The sequence below is a fragment of the Dromiciops gliroides genome, chromosome 2 (assembly GCF_019393635.1).
Source record: "Dromiciops gliroides isolate mDroGli1 chromosome 2, mDroGli1.pri, whole genome shotgun sequence".
Classification (NCBI taxonomy): Eukaryota; Metazoa; Chordata; class Mammalia; order Microbiotheria; family Microbiotheriidae; genus Dromiciops; species Dromiciops gliroides.
Genome location: NC_057862.1, coordinates 262,241,070 through 262,259,964, shown reverse-complemented (window position 1 = coordinate 262,259,964; position 18,895 = coordinate 262,241,070). Strand labels below are relative to the sequence as shown.

The following is an 18,895-nucleotide window of genomic DNA, read 5'->3' as shown; positions in this document are numbered from 1 at the left end:
GAGCCCCTGATGTCAAGCTCTAAATCTGTGATCCTCTTATCCTACTTCAAATGTATCCTGACCAGGGAGGAATAGAGTGGAAGTGTGGACTTCCCTCATTTTGGGTGCTCTGTGTTGCTGCCTTTCTAAAACCTTGGGCAATATTAGTGTTTGTTTTTACTGCCTTGACTCATTGAGTTTTTAGTCCACTAAAACCTGTAGAATTTTTCCACAGAAACTGTTTCCTAGCCCTGCCTTCCTTACTTTGTGAAGTCAATTTCTATATCCAAATGTAGAACTTAATATTTATGCCTATTTTATGAAATCTGTTTTAATTTGATCCTTCTAGTTTGCTGAGATCTTTGTAGGTTTGGACATTGCCATCTATGGTGTTAGCTGTTTCTTCCCAGCTTTGTGTCATCTACATATTTGGCAAGCATGTCATCTATGCCTTTGTCCAAACCACTAACAGCATAAAGCTAAGGAGAGATCAAAGGCTCACTCCACTAAAACAATTCCTTTCAAGTTGACATTGTCCCCTTAATTTCTTTGTTTTGGGTTTTGGGTTTTGGGTTTGGGGTGAGGTAGTTGGGGTTAAGTGACTTGCCCAGGGTCACACAGCTAGTAAGTGTTAAGTGTCTGAGGCCGAATTTGAACTCAGATCCTCCTGACTCCAGGGTCGGTGTTCTATCTACTGGGCCACCTAGCTGCCCCCTGTCCCTTTAATTTCTAAACTCTTTGTGTCCAGTAATTGTTCAGTTACAGAAAATGTTTTCCTTAAGTAGTATGACACAAGGTGTCATAGAAACAATAACTTTGTGAAAACAATAAAGAGACAGTATATCGGGATTTCTGGAATGCAGCTAAAGTAGTCTTCAGAGAAAAAATTGTATCCCAAAAGAATCCATTAACAAAGTAGAAAAAGAATTAATGAACAGAGTATATGATTTGAAAAGTTAGAAATCAACAAATAAAACTGGAATAAGCATAAAAGAAGAAATCATGAAAATTAGAGAAGTAGGGACTAATAGCTAACAAATGTTATTTTAATAAATATGGTATTTTAATTAAGGTTTGCAAGGCACTTTACATATATGGCCTCATTTTGAGCTTCATTATTATAATCATGTGAGGTAGCTACTATTTTTATCCCCACTTTACAGATGAGAAACCTGAGACTAAGGAAAATTAAGTGAATGGACCATAGTTACACAGTTAGTTGGAAACCAAAGGGCCTGTAAAACTGAGTAGAATAACAACAACTGAAAAATTAAAAAAAAAAAAAAGAATAACAACCACAACAAAATCTAAAAGCTGATTCTTTAAAATGAGTGACATTATTGATAAATCTTCAGCCAATCTGATTAAAAATTAACAAAATAAAAAATGAACAAGGTGAAATGCTTCTTTGTAATTAACCTAAAATAAACATTATCATTGCCTATATTCTGTTAATGCTATTGCATAGTTATTCTCCTGGTTCTGCTTACTTTATATCTGTTCATACTAGTTCCCTAGCTTTCTCTTCTGAAATTGTCATTTTAATAATTTCTTAGAAAATAGTAGTAGTCTGTTACATCCATATGCCATAATTTGTTCAGCCGTTTTCCAATTGATGGGCACCCCTTTCTTCTTAATTTCCAATCTTATGCCCCTACAAAAAGAGTTGCTATAAATATTTTGGTACATATGAGTATTATTCCTTATTCTTTGATTTTTTTTTTATTGCTGTTGTTGGGTCAAAGGATATGGACCATTTAGTGATTTACACAGGGGTATATTTCTAAAAAAATGATAGAACCAATTCACATTTCCATCAGGATTGTTATTTTTCTAGATTGCCTGGAGGTTGGAGAGGCATTTTGTAATGCCCATAATTTTTCCAAACTTTTTTTAACCTCAGAATTAATAAAATCAATTATTCTTCTCCTGAGATGGGGCATATATAGCTTATCTGCTCCACAATGAAAAATCCATCTTTAAATTTTATAGGTCTTCTAACAGTGCTCATGAAACCTTTTTTGAACTGAACAGTCACTTAGCAAATTACAATAAATAACTATGGAAGCAGCTTTTTGCTTTATGTATGATTAATCATTTTCCCCTTTTTTGTCTTTGATTGGCCCTACCTTTAAGGGGTGAGAGAATAATTTTATTTATATTCTCTGTTGAAATGCCCAATTTAGGATATGATAAAAAGATTTATTGTGTAGATTTTAGGTAGTGTATAAAAATGATCACATGAGACCATCAAGTAGTTTTTTTGTTTTGTTTTGTTTGAGGTTAAACTTTTTTTTTGTTGTTTGTTTTGTTTTGTTTTGTGGGGCAATGAGGGTTAAGTGACTTGCCCAGGGTCACACAGCCTGTGTCAAGTGTCTGAGGCTGGATTTGAACTCAGGTCCTCCTGAATCCAAGGCCAGTGCTTTATCCACTGTGCCATCTAGCTGCCCCGAGGTTAAACTTTTGAACCTTCATGATGAAAATTATTTTGAAAAGGAGATTCAGGCAACTTGGGAATTTTAAAAATCTTATGTTGTTGTTCCTCCGTCATTTTTCAGTTGTGTTTGACTCTTCATGACCCCATTTGAGGTTTTGTTGGCGAAGATACTAGTATAGTTTGCCATTTCCTTCTCCAGATCATTTTACATATGAGGAAATGGGAGGCAGACAGGGTTGAGTGATTGGCCAGGGTCACATAACCAGTGTCTGAGCCAGGATTTGAACTCAGGAAGATGAGTCTTCCTGACTCTAGCACACTATCTACTGTGCTACCTAGCAGCCAAAAGATCTTACAGGGGAAGAGGGAAAAAAAACCACACACATGTGCTAGCTAATTTTTTTTTTCCTGATTTGACAGGTTTGAGAAGTTTTTATGGTTTATTAGCTCTGAGAACTATCTCATTATAGGTGGAAGAGACCAACAACAAAATGAAATGATTGTGAAGAGATATTTGACACCAGGTTTGTAAAATCCATGTTAAAGTTTTTAAGTTTTTTAAATGCACAGACTAGGTATCTTGACCATAAAAGCATTTTTCTTCATCTTGTATTCTTTTGAATATCAAATTGGTCAAAACAAAACAGTCTATGTGATTTAGAGGTGAAAGGAATCCTAGATTTTATCTAGTCCAACCCTGTCATGAGGAAAACTGAGGCCAGTAGAGGTTAAATGACTTGTTCAAGGTCTTTTTGATACCAGGTAACAAAAGCCAGGATGTTTGGATCATATAGAAAGAAATTGTTCCACAACGAATTGCACTGACTTGTGGAACATCTGATTCTTGTGTATTAGAAAAATCAACTTCAGTCTACCAAAGCCCTCATAATCTGATTGCTAGTGACCTACTTATTGAAATTTATTCTAATGAGTTTTCCTCAAGGAAAAATCAGGATTTGGGTCAGTTTCTTAGTGCTGAAATTCAGAGCAGTCTGTTTATACTTAGAACTTACGTACATTGTGATAGATGTTCCTTTATTTTTTTTTAAAGGGGATATTTACGTTCATGCTGATCTTCATGGTGCAACAAGCTGTGTAATTAAGAATCCAACGGGTAACACTTTAGATCTCTTTTAAGAAGATAAATGCTAAGTCTGAGTAGTTCCATACAATAAAGAATATATTATTCTATTCTGTTTTTCATTTCCTCTGGGCCTTAGAAAAGCTAAGTTCTGCATTTTCTGGGACCAAACATCATGCATCCTCAACTTCACCCCTATCATTTTCTTCCCTGCCAGGCTTGCCACTGTTGTTCTACCATCCAAACAGAAATATCAGAGGCCATGCCTTGGTGGAGCCAACCAACTCTGTTTTGTTCTTTCTGGGACCACATAGACTTATCTTGACAGTAGCCATTTTTTGGTCCTGCTATACATACTTTCTCCTTTCTCTTTACCTAGTGTTCCACTTTATACTCTGAGAACTGAAATCAAATCACCACTACCATTGCCTCTGAAAAAGGTGTTTTAATGGACTGCCTTGTCTTTCTGACTTTTTAGACCATAACTTCCTTCCCTAACCATTTCTCCCCTATAAGTGTTGTTTTCCCCATTTAAGCTGTTATGGGCAAGGACTATATCATTTTTGTATTCATATCTTCAGTGCTTATCATGTACTTAGAGGTAGCTAGGTGGCGCAGTGGATAGAGCACTGACCCTGAAATTGAGAGGACTTGAGTTCAAAGGCGACCTCAGACACTTACTAGCTTTGTGACCCTGGGCAAGTCACTTAACCCCCATTGTCTTAAACATCCAGGACCATCTCTAGTCATCTTGATATACATCTTGCCACTGGACCCAGATGGCTGTAGAGGAGAGAGTGAAGTCGCTGACCTTGCACAGCTCTCCCTCACTTAAATCCAATTCACTGCAAGTCATGATATCAGCTCCCGATGTCATGGTCCTCTTTGAGAATGAAGGACAAAAATAACAGCATGAATTTAGTAAATGCTTTTCATTCATTCATTAATGCTGTCTTTCATTTTGTTTTGATGAATCTAGAATTTTTCCCATTAATATTTCTAAGTCTTAAGGAAGTTATGATGATTTTATTTTTCCATATTAATTTCCAGGATTAATATGAGAACATGTTGTTATATGACTAGTTATATAGGGGTGTCAATTTTGAATAGAATTATTTTATTTTTTGAACTTAAACCCTAAAAAAAGCATTTTCTTATTCACAGTAGAACATACCATGAATCTTTATTTCATAGCAATTATTTTTATTTAAAGTACATAATTCCACACATTTTTTTCAAAACTGTACCATTTTGTCTGTGCTTCCTTCTGAACTATCTTCTGTTCTGTGCATTTTTAAAAAAAAGTTTCAATGGCTCTTTTTGTTTCTGTCATCACTATTTGCTATCTCCCACCCCACCCTGCCATCCTCAATTAAATGTCCTTTTTTTAAAAGCCTATAAGAGATGAATGTTTTAATTACAATAAGATTAACATTTTGAGATATATGAATAGAAGTGCTATTAATGTTCATATCCCTTTTTTTGTACTTAGGGTATATTTTACAGGAAGCGAGTTGATTTTATTATCGTAGTATCTGAAAAAAATTCATAGTTAGGGAGCTCATTGGTTGTGGCATTATTATTGTAGGTGAACCAATCCCGCCACGGACTTTGACAGAAGCTGGCACAATGGCATTGTGTTACAGTGCTGCTTGGGATGCTCGAGTTATCACCAGTGCTTGGTGGGTGTATCATCATCAGGTAATGGGAACTTGTGCTTTTCTTTAAACGTATATGCAAATAAATATATAAATAACCAAAACTAAATTCATGGAATAGCTGAACTCTATTGGGTATAATCATGATCCATTTCTTACTAGATAGAGACATTATAGAGTTGAAGTTAATGATCTTTTATTTGATCATATTTTATGTATAGTGTCACAATTGGGGCAGCTAGGTGGTATAGTGGATAGAGAGCTGGACTTAGAGTTAGGAAGACCTAAGTTCAAATTCTGTCTCAGACAGTTACTAGCTGTGTGCTCCTTGACAAGTCATTTAATCTCTTAGCCTCAATTTTCCTTTTCTGTAAAATTGTAACATTAATAGCACATACCTTACAGGGTTGTTGTGTGAATTAAATGAGGTAATATTTGTAAAGTACTTTGCAAACCATAAAGTATTACATACATTTGCTTGAAAATGTGCAATAAATATCAAATGTTAAGAATCATTAGGGGAGTGTGTGTGTGTGTGTATATATATATATATATATATATACACATACATATATATATATATACACACACACACTGTGTATATATACTATATATATGTGCATATATAGTATATATTATATGAGTCATTCCCCAATTGATAAATGGTCAGAGAATATGGACAGGCAGTTTTCTGATGAAGAAATCAAAACAGTTTATAGTCATATGAAAAAATGCTCTAAATCATATACAGTTGCTTGAAAATGTATAATAAATATCAAATGTTAAGAATCATTAGGGAAGTGTGTATATATATAATATATATGTATGCATATATAGTATATATTATATGAGTCATTTCCCAATTGATAAATGGTCAGACAACATGGACAGGCAGTTTTCTGATGAAGAAATCAAAACAGTTTATAGTCATATGAAAAAATGCTCTAAATCATTACTGCTTAGAAAAATGAAAAGTAAAACAACTTTGAGATATCATTTTACACCTATCAGATTGGCTAAAATGATTGAAGGGGAAAGTGACAAATGTTGGAGTAATGTGGAAAAATTCGGACACTAATTCACTGTTGGTGGAAAAAAATATAAATAGACTTGAATGAAATAATGAAGAGCAAAATAAGCAGAACCAAGAGAACAGTTATATTGGTTTTTGTTTGTTTGTTTGTTTGGGGTTTTTTTGGGGGGGTGGTAATGAGGGTTAAGTGACTTGCCCAGGGTCACACAGCTAGTAAGTGTCAAGTGTCTGAGGCCAGATTTGAACTCAGCTCCTTCTGAATCCAGGGCCAGTGCTCTATCCACTGCTCCCCCTAGCTGCCCCTATTTTATTATATATTTAAAAGGAATAGCAGTTTGTACTGTGACGGGTAAAACTAAATGTGTATGGTCACCCTACCTATCCCCTGTAAGGGGAAAGCTAACTAAGACAACTGTTTGACAGTTTAGATATTAAACATTTATTAAAATATATTAGAGGTAGAATTGCTATCAACCCCCTAGATTTTGCTATTACTGCAATAGACAGGGGCACATAATGTGGTACTATAGGATTATGCAAAGTAAATGGAATCAGAATAATTATAGATCTTTTCAGAGGGGTACAGAGAGGCAGAATCAAAACAGTTATAGACCTTTCCAGAGAGATATAGAGGGGCAGAATGACAACAGTTACAGGCCCTCTCAAAGGGGTACAGATCAGAGAGATGTAGAGGACTGATGGTGTAGGGGAGGGGAAAGGACAGTGGAATCTGAAGGTTTTACCTTTCCAGACCCCGAGATCTTTAGCTCTCTTGTTCCAGTCCATTTACCTCCCCAGAATAGTGAACCCCATGTAACCCTTGGGTTGGGGATACTTATTATGATTATTTATTAGATACAGGAGCCTCTAGATCAGTCCTAGTGAGCAAACCTTACCCTGAATGTACATCTATCGGATCTCTAAATGTAGTTGGAGTTTCAGGGAAAATTCAAACAGTTGCAAAATTAACCCCTCAAATGGTATCTATGGGCCCATTAACAGTAGAACAGTTTTACTTATGCCCAACTCTCCTGCAAATCTATTAGGTCATGACCTCCTTTGTAAACTTAGAGCAACTATATCTTGTTCTCCAGGTGGTGGCATCTCCCTGGAATTGCCAGAGGACACTGTCTACTTGCTACCAGTTTCGATCTCAGACACTCAGCAAACAGTGAGGGATACATTTGAAATTCCTTCTGATATTCCTGAGTCCCTGTGGGCTTCCTCCTCTACTGATAGAGGTCTCCTTAAATATGCTGTGCCTGTTAGCATTAAGACCAAAGATGGCCCAGCACCACTCTTTCCACAATATCCCTTATCTAGGGAAGCCATTGAAGGAATTACCCCTACAATTGAGACTTTGACAAACAAGGTATAATTGTCCTATGCCATCATTCCCCATGTAATACTCCCATTTTGTCAGTTAAGATGTCCAAGCCTGGGCCAGATGGCAATCCTATTTATCATTTTGTACAAGATCTGCAAACAATTAACTCTTATGTTATACCTAGACATCCAGTAGTGTGTCTGAGACCAGATTTGAACTCAGGTCCTCCTGAATCCAGAGCTGGTGCTTTATCCACTGCACCACCTAGCTGCCCCACTCTGCTTTCTTTTTAATATCAGTACATCAAGATTACCAATACTTGTTTGCCTTTATCTGGAAGAATACAGTGGACTTGGACCAGACTCCCACAGGGGTTTGTTGACAGTCCCACATTATTCTCTCAAATTTTGCAACAGGATTTAGCCTCCATTACCTTTAAAGGTTCCACTTACTCCTGACTGCACCTAATGCTGAGATTTGCCAGGAAGATGGCCACCACTTGTTACTAGAGCTACACAAAAGAGGCCACAAGGTTTCTAAGTAAAAGGTACAATGGTGCCTACCTCAGGTGGAATGTTTCGGTTTTGTTTTGGCCGGTGGCACGTGATCCATCTCCCCATTGCATACACTGTTTATAATGTCCACTTACTAAAGGGGAGTGTACCCTTTAGTTTTTCTCTGTTTGTAATGTCCACCTGCTAAAGGGGAGTGCCCCCTTTAGCCTCTGTTAATGCGTCGCTCAATTTCATTTCTCTTTTCATCCCTTTTACTTTGTTAGTCAGAAGTATCTGTAATGTTATTGCTTCATGTAAGGAAACAATGTTTCTTCATGAAGCACAGGGGGTAGTGTGAGAATCAGGGTGCCACCCCCTGCTGAGAAAGACATTGTGAGAACCAGGGTGATGCCCCCCAATGAGAAATCATGTGACTAGTGTCTGGAAGCTGCCTGGCATCCATAAGTTGCCTCTATTCATAAACTACCTGTAAGTCATGTCAATCAGTGGACCAGCCAATTAACTTGGAGCTGTGTGTGGGGACTGCACTGCTTCCTGTTCTACAGGGGGCTTCCAGGAGAAGCGGCTGGGACTCGCTCTCTTTGGAAGCGTGAGCAGCTAGGTGAAGGTGGCTTGCTCTCTCTCTCTCTCTCTCTCTCTCTCTCTCTCTCTCTCTCTCTCTCTCTCTCTCTGCTAACCCCTAATACATTTTAATAAATACTTAAAAGCCTAAACTGTTGCTGAATTTATCAGTAAACTTAGCTAGTTCTCCCCCCACACTGGGGGCAGGTAAGGTGATCACACATTAGATTTTAAATATCACAGTACATAATAGATTTGTATTTTTTTCAATTCTGCTATATTATGGAAATGCTTGTTTATTTCTTAAGTTCAGAATAAAATTAATAATTTTTTTAAAAACACAAAAGATTTTACTAAGTGCGTGTATGACTAAATCTGCCTCAAATTTTACCTCTGACTCTGTGTTACTGATGGACAAGTCATTTAATGTCTCATGACTTCAGACAACCATCTACGACTATACCTTATGGATATGTGACTGATGAAATAAAAGATTCTTGACACATTAAAAAGAAAAGAATCCCTAGTGGAAGGTGGAAGGGAAGACAATAAACATTTATATTGTGCCTACTATGTGACAGGCACTGTACTAAGTTTAACAAATATTATCTCATTTAATCTTCACAATAACCCTGCAAGGTAGGTGCTGTTATTTTCCTCATTTTGCAGTTGAGGAAACTAAGGCAAACAGATTAACTGATTTGCCCAGTCACACAGCTAGTAATGTCTCAGACCAAATTTGACCTCAGGTCATATTGGCTCCAGGACCAACACAATATCCCATGCATCACCCATCAGCTACCTCAAATGCCATCATTAATGATGGTCTAGATATTTTTGCAAAATACCTGAAAAGATGTAACTGACATGTACAATTTATTATTAATATTGCTCCCTTTGCCTAGGTTATGGCCATTTTAATTATTGTAATCCCTGTGTTGTCATGCCAGTTACAGAAAATTCCGTATTAGAATATTCACATTTTCTACCTCAACTATGAGTTTTATTGTTATTTATTTTTTGTAATAAACTTCTGGTTCATTAATTTTTATAGAGATTTATTTTTAACAGTCTAAGAATTACAAAAGCTTCTCCTCTTCCCTTTTTTTCATATGCATGTTCAGCTACCAGGTGATAGTCTCTCTTGGTGCTCAGTGTTTTTGATAACTTCTAGAACTAAAAGTAAAACTAGCACAGTTGATAGAACATTGGACTTGAACTCATGAAGACCCAAGTTTAAACCTCGCCCCAGTCACTTAACAACTTTGTGATCCTGGCAAGTCACTTAATCTCTACCTCAGTTTCTCAGCTATAAAAGGGGATTAAAATGGCACTCAACAAAAGGTTGTTGTGAGTATCAAATGAGATGATAATTATGTTTAGCACAGTGACTGGCATGTGGTAGGTGCTTAATAAATGTTTGTTTCATCCACTCCCCTTCAAGGTGGAGTTTTTCACTCATTCATTCAGTCTTGCTAATGACTTTTCAGGTGTCTAAAACAGCACCCACTGGAGAATATTTGACAACAGGAAGCTTCATGATAAGAGGTAAGAACTTAACAATATCACTTTCCTCATTTCCACTAATGGGTTGTGGAGGGTATACATTTTTATTTTTATTTATTTTTTTTTTTTAGTGAGGCAATTGGGGTTAAGTGACTTTCCTAGGGTCACACAGCTAGTAAGTGTTAAGTGTCTGAGGCCGGATTTGAACTCAGGTACTCCTGACTCCAGGGCCGGTGCTCTATCCACTGTGCCATCTAGCTGCCCCGAGGGTATACATTTTTAGGAATCTATTTGATGGTATATTCAATAGCATCAAGTAGGGAGTGAATGCAACTGTATCTTGCATGATCTTTGTAGTAAATGGGGACAGTTTTGGCAGTTTGGGGAAAAGATTTACTATCTTCAAATCCATTTATAATTTTCTTGGTCCAAAATTATAGGGGGCAGCTAGGTGGTGCAGCGGATAAATCACCAGCCCTGGATTCAGGAGGACTTGAGTTCAAATCCAGCCTCAGACACTTGACACTTAGTGGCAATGTGACTGTGGGCAAGTCACTTAACCCTCATTGCCCCACAAAAAAAACCCCAAAACAACAAAAAATTTATGGCTATGTGGCATAAAGTTATAATAGAAGAGATTGATGAAAGCACATTGTTTTAAGATGTAACACAAATGTAAAACTGAGGACAACCATATACTTCTACTGCCCACTAATTGGTCAATATACATAATATAGAAATCTTTGAATAGCATATATTTCTGTATAATCTGTCATGTAGTTAAATATGTGAAGCCACATTAATCTTATATGTTTTGCAAACATAAGATATAGAGAAACTTTTTAAAAGCAAAGATGTACATTATCTTTTTTAGGAAAGAAGAATTTTCTTCCTCCCTCATATCTTATGATGGGGTTTAGTTTCCTGTTTAAGGTACTCTTCATTCCCCTGGTTATTTTTTTCTTTTCTTATATTTCATTAGAAACTTAGACAAAAATCATTAAGTGAAAATTGATTCTCTAGGTAGATGAACCATGTGTTTGGAGACATCGAGGGGAACGGAAAGTCAGAGTTCAAGATGAAGATTTGGAAACAGTGGCTAGCAGCACTAGTCAGCTAGTTTCAGAAGAAATGGAGCCATTAGGTATTTCATGGATTTTATCAAATTTGATAAGTAATGGTTGTTATCTCAACAAATTTCTAAAAATATACTTTAATTAAAATGATAAATTTCATTTAGTATAATTTGAATAAATGTTTCTTTACCTAGATTGTTAACTATTCCGAATTTTGGGTTCCTTTTGTCTTTGTAGCCTCAGTGCCTAGCACAGTGCTTTGCATGTAGTAGGCACTTAATGTTTGTCATACTCAAACTAGAAACTATACTTCAGACCATAACTAAAGCTAATATTTATAATAGATTTGCTTATCTGCTAAAATAGTAAAAAATAATTTGAGCAAATGTGGAATTAAAGATTTCACAAAGATAATTTTGCAATATGTAAAATTAGTACTTAATTTTGTGCCTAAGAATGATGCACAGATGAATTTACAGTAAATGTAGTTTGTCACTGTGGAGTCCATGTTGTCTGTGAATGGAGTGCTGGGTTTAGAATCAAGAAAACTTTGGTTCACATTCCATCTCTGACTGTTAACTAGTTTGGTTACCCAGGACAAGTTCCTTTACCTCTATGGGCCACCAGCCACTCCATAGAACTTTTGTACTAAGTCATACTTAGATGAATTATGATCTGTGTTGATGGAGACCTCACACTCTTAAGTTCCCTCTGTTGAGGAAGTTTCATATCCTAATAGCTTGTCATTTGAGATTGTAACTTCATTTATTTGCCCCAAATTAAGTAGTATTAAATAATTAAAACAAATTAGCATAATTCTCTTTAGATAAGATTGATATGGGAAATGTGCAAAAAATATGAGAAATTATGGTTTAGTGGAACTTCAGAGCCAGGAAGACCTGAGTTCAAATCCACCTTCAGTGGCTTTGTGGTCCTGGGCAAGTCATTTAACCTTTCAATGCCCTAAGTAACTTTTTACTTTGCTGATGTATATTGGTAGAGGGAATTAACTTAAATATTCCCAGTCCCATGGCATCTAATCTTCCTATGATTCTTCCCTCTCTCCCTTCTGCCAGGCTTGGATTTCGAAAAAGCATTTTTGCAGTTATTCTATAACCCTGAGTAGTAATTTTGCATCACTTTATTTGGTTGGGCAATGTATATACTACAAAAGTAAACATACATTCATTTGTTTTGTTATTATTTTTTAAAATAATAAAATAGAATAATAAATAGAAGTTATGAGTCATGTGCTAGAAATTGTGTGAGACTGCCTATAGTCAGATGACTATTGAGCCTTTGCATGGTAGCCTGAGTCATCTGCCCTCAGAGCAGAAAAGCATTTTTTAGTAGCTTCCTCCTCCTCAAAACTGCCTGGTATAGGGGGCAGCTAGGTGGCGCAGTGGATAAAAGTACCTGCCCTGGATTCAGGAGGACCTGAGTTCAAATTTGGCCTCAGACACTTGATACTTACTAGCTGTGTGACCCTGGGCAAGTCACTTATAACCCCCATTGCCCTGCAAAAAAAAAAAAAAACTGCCTGATATGAAATTTTTATTTAATTATAAAGACCATCAGGTGTGAAGTGTGGTATTTGCTAACAGATATGGTCACTATGTTTTATGGTTTTGCTTAAATGATCTTTATTTTAAGGAAAGCCTTAATTAGGGGGAACAGGTTAAAGGGAAATGGCTTATATGAAAACAAAAGTCATCAGTAAAACTAAATAATAAGGAAAATTTGTCCTAGTTGACTGGCTTCTTTATCCAGTCATCTTTGTTGTGATATTCTCACTTTAACTTTCCTTATTGTTCTGAAGCAGATGATGATGATAATAGCAGTGGGGAGGATCAAGAAGACACTTTTGAAACTCTGGAAGAAAGGGAAATAAAGTCTCAAACTGATCAAGAGGTCATTACCATTCAGAATGACAGAAACAGGCCAAAAGAAGGATCAGCACAAGAAGAGAGCTCAGATGACGATGACGGTGATGGTGATGATGACGATGATGGTGATGGTGACGGTGACGGTGATGATAATGATAACGATGCTCCTGCTACTGATGACGATGATAGGGAATCTCAAGAAAGGATGAAAGCAGGTCAGGAGAATACAAGTAAAAGGAAGGATGAATCTGAAGTATCATTAAATTATCCAGATACTACAATTGATCTATCTCACCTTCAATCCCAAAGGTAATTCAAAATGCAAAATGGAGAATGTGAAGTTTTATGTAGTAAATTAGGACTGGTGATCATACAGAAAGATAACAAAAATGTTGAACCTACCCCTATCCCAATCTGTTTATTCCAAGAACCAGATGTAAGTTTTAATTGATATCTTTTCTTTCTTACATCATCATAGTGATGCCCAGTATCCTTCCCTTACCTTCCCAGAGAACCATCCCATATAACAAGTAATATTTTTTTAAAGAGGAAATAAAATTATCAAAACTGGTTGGTACATTAAACATGTCTAAAAAAGTGCTATGGGGGCAGTGGATAGAGCACCGGCCCTGGAGTCAGGAGTACCTGAGTTCAAATCCAGCCTCAGACACTTAACACTTACTAGCTGTGTGACCCTGGGCAAGTCACTTAACCCCAATTGCCTCACTAAAAAAACAAATTAAATAAAAAGTGCTATGTGTAACATCTGTGAACCTCTCATCTCCATCAAAGGGTGGGTTTGGGCTGTCTTCTCATCATGCTTGATCTTTATAATTTTGTTACATTCATTTTTTATATTTTTGGTGTGTGGTTCTTTCCATTTATTTTATCATAGTTATTGTGTATATATATATATTTTTGGTCCTGCTTACCTCGCTCTGCTTCAGTTCATGTAAATTTTTTTATATTTTTCTTTATTCATCACATATGTAGTTTCATGTACCACAATTTGTTTAGTCATTCCCTAATCAACGGATGTCTACTTTGTTTCCAGTTTTTTGCTATCACAAAAAATGCTGCTGTTAATATTTTGGTGTATATGGGAATTTTCTTCCTATCAATAACTTATAAACTAGTAATGGAGTCTCTGGTTTAAAGGGTATGGACATCTTAGTCACTTCATTTTCATAATTCCACATCAATTTCCATAATAGTTATACCATTTCATAGGATAATTCCTTGTTTAAAAAAAAACTCTATAATGTGGAAGTAAAAAGTACAGTATATATGAAAATGCTTTATGAAATCTGATTTCAAACACAAGGCTATCATTTCCTACATTGATTGTATAAAACAGATGGCCTTGTAGAAAGTTTAAAATACACTTTAAAATGCTTAAGCAAACTGTCCATGTGAAGTAGAGCATAATATAGGGAAAAGCATAGTACAGAAAATTGAAAAGTGTAATATTATGTAGGTTTTACCAATTAACTGGGTTTATTTGTAGGATTATTAATGAAAAAGTGTATTTTGGGAGCATTTTGTTTTGAGGCCTAAAGGTGATGTTAGACGCTACTAATAGGTGACTGAATTTGTTCTTATTTTCATAGATCCTTCCAGAAAATAGTTACCAGAGAAGATTCTTCTGATGCAGTAAGTTGTCTTCTGAGCTTTTTAAAGAGAATAGCATTATGCGTTCTTTTAATAAAGAAAAGTAATTTTTTTGAATAGTAATTTTGTAGAAATTAGGATTAGATCAAGTCTACTGTGTCATATGTGGCAATAACCTCAAAATGGATATGTGAACTAAATATCACACCATTATTATTAGAATTAGAGAAAGTACCTTTTACAGCAGTGGTTAGGAGGAGAAATCTTAACCAAACAAAGAGTGAAAGAAGGCATAAAAGGTAAAGTAGGTGATCTTGACTACATAAAACTAGAAACATTTTATCAGATAAAATCAATGGAATCAGAATTATAGGAAAGGGGTAGAATGGGAAAAATATTTTCAGCAACATTCTGCACTCAAATGAAGGTTTGTAAATTATAAATGACCACATGAAAACATGATCTAAGTCATGAAAAAGAAAATACTAATTAAAACAATCACAGGATTGTTTTACTCCATATAAAGATTTTTTGTAAGTGGAAACAATATTGGAGGGGTTCTGATGAGATGTGATCCAACTGTTTTGGATTTCAATTTGGAATCATGGAAGAAAAACTGCCTGTAATCTCTGACATAACTGGGTCAGACCATTGTTGGGCTTACATTGCAAAGAAAGTGAAAAATCAAGATAAAAGCCCATCCTATACCAAAATAGTCATACCATTACTGTTTGTGGTAGCAAAGAACTGGAAACAAAGTAGGTGCCCATCGTTTGGGAAATATCTGAAATGCTGGAATATTATTATTTATAAATAATGATGAATATGAGGAATTCAGAGAAATGTAGGAAAATTTTTATGTGCTAATGAAGAATTAAACAGGTTTTAAAGAACTAAACAAGACAACACCATAAACAGTGACTACAGAGTTACTGGAAAGATCACTAAAGGTAAGTCAAACTCTGAGTAATAGAAACACCTATGAAGGTCTTGAAAGAGAGATAATGACAAATATGCCCTCTATTGTGGCAGAGAGGTGGGGACTAGGGGGGTCACTAGAGCAGAATATCATGTACATTATCAGATACGGTCTCAGAATCAGAGATTTTTTCCTTCTTTAAGTGATTTTCTTTATCGCTAAAGAGAGTTAAAGGCATTCATAAAACATTTTTTGCTTTTGTTTTTAATATTTGAAAAGTCATTAGTATTGGGGTTTATTTTTTTGTTTGTTTTTTTGCTTGTTTCTTTGGCTTAATAGAATGACAGTAAATTACATGGCCGGAGGCATTTGTCAGCCAAGGAGCGAAGGTAAAACAATTTGTATTTTCAAAAAGCAAACATCTTGATTTATAGCTAATTGATAGTTTAGCTGACACATCAGTTGTCTCTTTTCAAAGATCAGCCTTATTAAATTGAAATTACTTGTTCATAACTCAGAATAAAAGGCATATAGTTATGTTTTCATTTAATTTTTAATGCTTAAATGTAAAAGCTTTTTCTATTTTAAGACACATGCTTTGTATCACTAGGATTAATATGGTCATTGATCTTATTATTGAGCTTACTAAGTTCTAAATTCAGTCTGAGAAATATTTATTGAATGCCTCCTATGTGTAAGGCACCAGGTGTTGGGGATACAAAGATAGGCCATGATTTCCATGAAGTAGGGAAAGAAGAACTCAAATAACTGTTGATACCAGAGAAAATGAAGAGATCCCAGCTTCGATAAATGCAAATGCTAGGATTGTTGGGAAGGAAATAGAGTAGAGAAGTCTTGATGGAGGTTTGTCATCTGAATTCGGCTTTGAAAGGTGGGAGAGATGGCCGATCTCTCCATGAAAGAGGACAACAGAAGAATAGCACTTCAGTTAGGCAGGAATGAAGAACAAGGGAAGGAAAATAGTATGAGATAAGGATTGCCAGGGAGGATAGAATCAGATTGTGGAGGGTTTGAACATGGACATATTTCTCTGTTGAGCACCTGTAGGCAACAAAATAGATTCTGTGCCCTAGCCTTTTCCTTAAGGAGCTTTTCTAGTAACATAAATATGTACAAAAAATATACAAGTATATCAAAGGGGAGAGATGGTTCTTGAATGTATTGGTCAGGCTAGAGAATAAATGAAGTTAATCAGGAAAAATTTCACAAAAAAGGAACTTTTTTAAAAAAATAGAAAAGATATCTTAAGTTTTGATTTAAGGGCAGGCTTTAAAAGCTCTCTTTTTTTAACTCTAACATGTGAAGAAGAGTGACCCCTTGGGCAATATCTCCAAAGTGGAAAGAGAACTAGAAATATCAGGAGATTCATAAAATGAGCTTAGAAGATCAGGGCAGTATGTCTTTAGCAAATCATTACCGAGATTAGGGCCCACTAAATGGAAGAAACTGCCATGTTTGGGGAATAGAAAGAGATGGAAATATGGTGCTTGCCATTTTGATTTTCGGTTGATATGGGGAAATAGGATATAAACACTTTAGAAAAACAATAGCAACAATATAGTATAGCCTTGAGACATCTCAAATTTGTGATCTAGAAAAGTACTATAGGAATTCATTGAGAGGGAAAGATCACTATTAGGTAGGACAGCTAGAGTAATTAGGACTGGAAATGAGGTTGAAAATATTGGCTGACTCCTAGTGATAGAGGGCATTGAATGGCAAGGATAATAAGTTGTACAAGGTGATGTTTCAAGTTAGTTTAACATTAGATTGGATTAGAAGAGGGAAAGGGTGGAGGAATACAGACCACTTAGAAGATAACTATAATCGCCAGGACATTTACACATGTGTTGAGAGCCTCAGTCTGAAATTAATGTAAGCTGTTTTGAAGTCTTATGCATCACAAAATTCAATTTGCAGGTTTTAAAAGTTATGTTAGAAATAGTTGACACTTATAACAATCCAGGCCTTTATGTCAAGTGATATACTTGAGCCATTGTTGGTAGTCCCATTACAGTTTTAGAGATGTTAACATTTATATAGCATTTTAAAGTTTGCAAAGTGCTTTACACATTTTATTTTATATGATAAAACAACCCTGTGTATGGAGTAGTTGCTATTATTATCCCCATTTTACTAGCTGTGCAACAGCTAGTTAATATATGAGACAGGATTCAAAATCAAGTCCATCTGACTGTGGCAGAGCTGAGAAAGTTGTTTTGGATTGAAAGAATTTGGATCAATAAAGATCAGAAGTTTCTGTTTTGTTCATTTTTAGGGAAATGAAGAAAAAAAAGCAACCAAATGACTCAACAGATTTAGACATGTTGGAGGAAAAAGAAAAAGAAAATACACTGAAGACTGAAGTTTCTCCAAATACAAGCAAAAATGTTGTAGGTCCACAACCAATGAAGAGAGGACAGAAGGTAGAGGCTGAGAAGTTGCAAGATTAATTAATAATTATAGTTAGTACTAAAATGTGGTTTGTTGTTGTTTTTTGCAGGGCAACAGGGGTTAAGTGACTTGCCCAGGGTCACACAGCTAGTAAGTGTCAAGTGTCTGAGGCAGGATTTGAACTCAGGTCTTCCTGAAGCCAGGGCCACTACTCTATCCATTGCACCACCTAGCTGCCCCCTAAAATGGGGTTTGTAAAAAAAAAAAAATGGGGTTTTGATTTTTTCTTATTTTAAATGAAATAGAAGATGTAGAAGAAATTAGAATTAGTTAATGGAAATAATCATAGACTTAAATTTTAGAGGTGAGAGGGAGCTGAGAGATCAAGTGTAAGTATTTTTTGAGGAAATTGAAGCCCGGAGAATTTAAGTAGTTTATCCTTGTCTGTCTTAATGCCTTTTGTTAAGTTTAACTTGGAAGTTTTGTGAGTTCTTTTTGTTTTTTAACTCTTAGCATGATTTTAAGTGATTTATGGTCATATTTACATTATTTATATAGTACTTATTGTGTGCCAAGCACTGTGCTAAGTGCATTACAATTATTGTCTCATTTTATTCTCACTACAACTCTGGATGGTAGATGCTACTGTTATCCCCATTTTACAGATGAGGAAATGGAGGCAAACAGAGCTTGACTTACCCACTCACATAGCTAGTAAGTGTTTGAGGACAGATTTGTATTCAGTTTTCCTGACTTCAGACCCTACACTCTATGAAAGATCATAAATCTAAAAGAATTTATTCATTGCATATAATAGTTTACTAAATTCTACTCCTACTGTCCTATTTGTCTTTTGCCACAAGCTTCTGAAGAGTAAACTCATTGTCCCTA

The 18,895-nt window shown here is 35.7% G+C and overlaps 1 protein-coding gene across 4 annotated transcripts in view; it reads left to right on the top strand.

Annotated features, from left to right (window-relative positions):
- Positions 1-18,895, top strand: part of NEMF (nuclear export mediator factor) — a 64,694-nt gene that overhangs the window by 34,768 nt on the left and 11,031 nt on the right. For 2 of the 4 annotated variants that reach the window (XM_043981635.1, XM_043981633.1), the window contains exons 17-26: positions 2,837-2,940; positions 3,468-3,530; positions 5,086-5,198; positions 10,082-10,139; positions 10,972-11,030; positions 11,121-11,241; positions 12,996-13,368; positions 14,670-14,712; positions 15,929-15,978; positions 17,889-18,036. In XM_043981635.1, coding sequence (XP_043837570.1) covers positions 2,837-2,940; positions 3,468-3,530; positions 5,086-5,198; positions 10,082-10,139; positions 10,972-11,030; positions 11,121-11,241; positions 12,996-13,368; positions 14,670-14,712; positions 15,929-15,978; positions 17,889-18,036 — 1,132 coding nt within the window. Of the gene's footprint in view, positions 1-2,836; positions 2,941-3,467; positions 3,531-5,085; positions 5,199-10,081; positions 10,140-10,971; positions 11,031-11,120; positions 11,242-12,992; positions 13,369-14,669; positions 14,713-15,928; positions 15,979-17,888; positions 18,037-18,895 lie in introns of all 4 variants that reach the window. The other 2 variants (XM_043981634.1, XM_043981632.1) reach the window with 1 other exon arrangement.